General features: G+C 34.8%; 1 protein-coding gene across 1 annotated transcript; it reads left to right on the forward strand.

Annotated features, from left to right (window-relative positions):
- Positions 1-232: 232 nt before the first annotated feature.
- On the forward strand, positions 233-4,710 carry LOC144362643 (BMP-binding endothelial regulator protein-like). Its single transcript, XM_078013757.2, has 3 exons — positions 233-461; positions 3,981-4,267; positions 4,438-4,710. The coding sequence occupies exons 1-3, from the start codon at positions 249-251 to the stop codon at positions 4,445-4,447; spliced, it is 510 nt and encodes a 169-aa protein (XP_077869883.1). The 5' UTR covers positions 233-248; the 3' UTR covers positions 4,448-4,710.
- Positions 4,711-5,001: the final 291 nt, after the last annotated feature.

Genomic DNA, 5,001 nt, shown 5'->3' on the forward strand with positions numbered 1-5,001 from the left:
TCTATCTACACCATAATATCTGGTGCACTATCATTCGAATGTATTGATGGTAATTGACGTCTTTGTCAAATAAATTATTTCTGTAACATACATTGATTGATAATTGTGAACAATTATAATATAAAAAGCCTTTTTTGTGTTTTTTTCACTTATATTTCGTGTGATGTACAGACGCAGAACATTCATACATAACGTGTGGGTTAATGTTTTTATTAGGCCCTCCTGATGGTGTGAGTGGTGATCCTCATATGAGGACATTCGATAGTCGTGCATATACATTCCAAGGAACAGGCTGGTACATTCTCTTCAAGGACTGCACCAACAAGCCTCGTTTTGAAGTCACAACTAAGTTTGAACCAAGAGAAGACAGTACACCAGACCAAGTTAGAACAAGAACTACCACATTCAATATAACTGTTGGAAATCAATATGCGATCGTTAATGGACTGGATGTTACCACAGTGAGTTGTAGTATTGTGATGTTGTAAACAAAATTCACTTCTGAAGCACACAATGGGAGTTTTTGCAGTTACCCTGTATGTGTGTGTGTGTGTGTGTGTGTGTGTGTGTGTGCGCGCGCGTGTGTGTATGTGTGTGCGCGCGCGTGTGTGTATGTGTGTGTGTGTGTGTGTGTGTGTGTATGTGTGTGGGTGTGGGTGTGGGTGGGTGGGTGTGGGTGGGTGTGTGTGTGTGTGTGTGTGTGTCCGTTCCACTGATATATCAAGAACCTATGTTGGTTTTTAATGAAACTTGGTGTATAGATGCTCTGGACTAATGCGTAGATTTGATTAGGTTGTGGTGGGAACCCAGACATGTTAATTGCCTGATTTGCATGATAATTAACTAATATTAGCTGTTCCTTGACTGTTCCACCCATATCTAAAGAGACATTAATTAGATTTTTATGAAACCTGGTACATAGATGCTCCGTACTAATGCACAGATGTGATTAGTTTTGGGTACAAATCCAATTAACCTAATTTGAATAAAGATTAGTCAATTCTCGGCTTTCCACTGATTTCAACGAAACTTACATAGATACATAGGACAATGCAGAGACGAATATGTGAACTATTAAGGTAAATATGCTGGTTCGTTGGCATTTGGGGGTGATTTTTTTTTTTTTTTTGATTTTTATTATTCAAACAGCCATGACTGTAGACTGTTGAAATTTCGCAGCATTATGAATAGTTGAACATAGTCAAAAGACGATTTTAAAATATAGAAAACAGGTGCAAACATTCTCTTATTTGAATGCTTAGCAAGCTTTAGCAAGGCTGTACATAAATAATCAAAAAGAAACATGGTGGAAAAAAGTAATGACGGGATTTTCATATTATGCACTATATTTAACTTTTTACAAAACGATAATAGGTTTAAATTTGGAACTGTTACAGCCATTTTAATTATGAGCATTAGCAAACTTTTTACTGAGTGAATCGTTATGCAAATTAGCCATTATCTCCACTTGTGTTTTTCAGTTTACCATGGAAGTTCAAATCTAAATAGCTCGCACAATTCTTGTTTTTTTTTGAGTGAAAGTTTCACACAACGTTCATCAGTTGTTTATTAACATATGGGCGTCCAGGCGTATATATAGTATGTTTTGTTTTTATGTTACAAAGTTGTCAAGCAGGATGTGTGCCGTACATTCAATCCCGGTCAGTATTTCACACTTCAAATGTCATTGTCCGAGAATGCAAAGCTTTAAAAATAAGCCCAGACGTCCTTTTGTTCGTCGAGACGTTGTCAAAATAGTGTGAAAATGTCAAGACAAACTGACAAAAACTGTTGGAGCTAATTAATTTTCAATCTCTCTGACCAACTAGAAAACACGAACGGAGATAATGCCCGTTTTATGAAAGTGACGTTAATAGTCCACAAAAATGACTATTGCATCACGACGACATGCCAAAATCCATCATACACCGACGCTTGCTGATGTTCAATCGTTGGATGCAAAAATAAAATAAAAATATTTACAATACGAGAGTAACGGACGTAAAATCGTCCGCGGAGTCAAAACCTTGCGTGAAAACTGTCATGGCGCCGTGTTATCATTTCAACTTAGGGAGGGAAACAATGGATTACGTAAAGCCGATTAGATATTCATACAGTTATATAAACATAGCGTTCGCCATTGGGTGGGTTGAATCTAAATTTACCTTTTCTCAAATCGAAATGGAAGACAACTATTGTAAATCGAAACAGGTTTCATTCAACTACGAGCAGACGAGACGAGTCAATAACATATAAAACGAACCCTGACCCCTGTAAATACCTCATTCTTAGAGTGCCTTAGTACCAGAGGTCGCCGAACACGGCCGTACAACGTACTTTGCGACATCGCTACAAATGCATGCTAGCTGACAAGGGGGTTTCCGATTAAGGTAATTATGATGGCAACTCGTTGCCGATGTTTCTGTAATTACCGGGGTATTTTTTTATTTTTAATTAACCCAGCATTTTACGTTTGTGTATTTTGCCACTGAATAGTTAGTTATCAATTACAGCACAGCAATGGTGTTTATCCATTGCATCGCAATGCTATCGGCACGGTGAAAAAAGTTTACTTATCATTTACAACTGTATGTTTTTTTGTATTCTGCTTGCATGCTGGAAGCGTCTACGTCTTGACTGTTTGTTTTTTGTAGTTTGCCAGATTAGTTGATAGCGCTTGAGGTAAGTTAAACGTCAGACTAGTAACTAGTATTACTAGTCTGAGGTTAAACAGGACAAACATAGTTGCGGGCAGGAAGTTACACATCGCCGCATCGTAACTGCGGCCAGCAACTCATTTGCATATAACATCAACAGTGACTTGTCAATCAAAGAGCAAAGTAAACAAAATTTTGGGACTTTTATTCACATACGCGTGCCTCGGTTCCCTATATTTTAAAATCGATTTTAGAGTATGTTCCAGCATTGATAATGCTCTCAAATTTTAACACTATCTAGCCAAGACTGTCTGGGTAAGAAAAAAAAATACACTCCGAGTGCCCACGATCCTGCATCTATACCTTAATTAATCAATTTTCAGCTTTTGATATTTCAAGTACTATTACTTCATTAGTTTGTAATGAAAATTGATACATACATGGTCTAGAACAATCCAAAGACCTGATTAATTTTAAGTAAAATGTGTGCATATTAATCATCTAATTTGCATAATAAGCCAATTGTCAGCTTTTACACAAATATCACATGTACTAATTACTCCATTTCAATTAAACTTGGTACATTGATGATCCAGGAAAATGTACCCGCTCTGTTTTGGGTTAAAATCAGATCATATTAATTACCTAATTTGCATAATAAATCATAATTTTTGGCTCTAATCACATTTTAATGTAACTTCGTACATTGATGGTATGTGACAGTACTTATCTTAATTCAATGAATCTTGGTACATATGTACTCTAACACAATGTTATGATGATCAAATTAGTTTTAGGTTTATATACATCTATAATAATTACCTAATTTGCATAATAATTTACTTTTCAGCTTTCCACTAATTTAGTTAGGATTAATCGTCACATTATAATGAAACTTTGTACATGTGCACCCTGAAACAATATACAGAGCTAAATCGATGCATAATAATAAATTTGGTTAATTGAGGTAACCCACAGACATTGGTTATCTATTATTAGCCCATTTATGATATCTAAAAAATCAAATTTAAAATGAATTCATTGTGGAGGTACTCTAGAACTAATTAGACTAAAAACCATTGATGAAAATTGTATTTTCTGTATGTATTATAAAGTTTGATAATGTGAATTACATTTTTCATGTTATGCATCTCAAATAGCAGACAAAAATTAGTTGCCAAGCTTTTTGTTTGAAAGCAAATTTTAAATATTTTGAATTAATTTTAATGTGTCTTCAATACTCTTAACACACGGGAGTTCTTTATAAGCTTACTTTGGTTTATGAATATAGCCATCATAACAACATACTGAATAATTTCACAGGGACGGACTGATGGACAGATTACTGACGCAAAAGTTATAACAATCCAGGAAGAGGATAAGAATATTAAACTGTACTTCACTTCGAAAGACACTGCATTCACTTTTAATTGGACTCCGAAAAAACATGCATTGGATGTATCCTACAATGGTTCTTTTTACAACGGAAAGATTTGCGGTCTGATGGGTAATGCAGATGGTGATACTCGCAATGACTTCCAGAAACCAGATGGTAGTATTACCAAAGACGTTAAAGAATTTAGTGAAAGCTGGAAAGTGAATGACAAAAAGTAAGTTGTTTGTATATTGATGTATATTTTTATAAATGTTTGCTCACACAAACATTAATTAAACATTATTTTTATTTGTTAATTAAACATTATTTTATTACAAAGATACTTTTTATTTCAGTATTTGACAACTCATTAAGCTAAACCATTTTTGTATTCTTATGTTATAGACGTTTCTAGGAAATCTCCAACTGACGAAAGAACAAGCATGGTCACAGCCCGATTAGTTTTCAGAAATCTAAATTTTTCGACATTTTCTGGTGATGGTTATATGTGAAATACACAACAATATGATATTTTTTCATTTCCAGTTAGACAGCATGAGTAATATAATTAATGAGACTACAACACGTGATTGATCACAAACTTTGGGAAATTAGTGGATAAGTAAATGTATTGTATTGCTCAACAAGGTTAGTTCATTAAAAATATGTGGAAAAGCAGACGTTTGATTTTCATTATATCGCAAATACGATTGTCAGCAATTGCAAGTTCATGATTTCCCCATAATGCTTGGTTTACAACAGCCATATCGCAACAATCGACTGATCATTCGCAAAGCATGCCAAATAATCGCTTGTAACCCAGCGAAAGAACATCAAATTAAAGCAACACGTTTGTATATCTTCGGATGAAACGTAAAATTCCAACTACATACCGCGAATCTGAGTATCAGACAGCATGTACTGCATTATCGTCGATAAGTGTTAATCCGAACACAACAGTTGAAGTCA

The sequence above is a fragment of the Saccoglossus kowalevskii genome, chromosome 18 (genome assembly GCF_978046115.1).
Source record: "Saccoglossus kowalevskii chromosome 18, keSacKowa6.1, whole genome shotgun sequence".
Classification (NCBI taxonomy): Eukaryota; Metazoa; Hemichordata; class Enteropneusta; family Harrimaniidae; genus Saccoglossus; species Saccoglossus kowalevskii.

What these genes read in the sequence shown, in the direction of transcription:
- LOC144362643 (XM_078013757.2), top strand. Translation starts at nt 249, where the DNA reads ATGAGGACATTCGATAGTCGTGCATATACATTCCAAGGAACAGGCTGG. An exon ending in ATGGACTGGATGTTACCACA is followed by an intron (nt 462 to 3,980) that starts GTGAGTTGTAGT and finishes ATAATTTCACAG; the next exon opens with GGACGGACTGATGGACAGAT.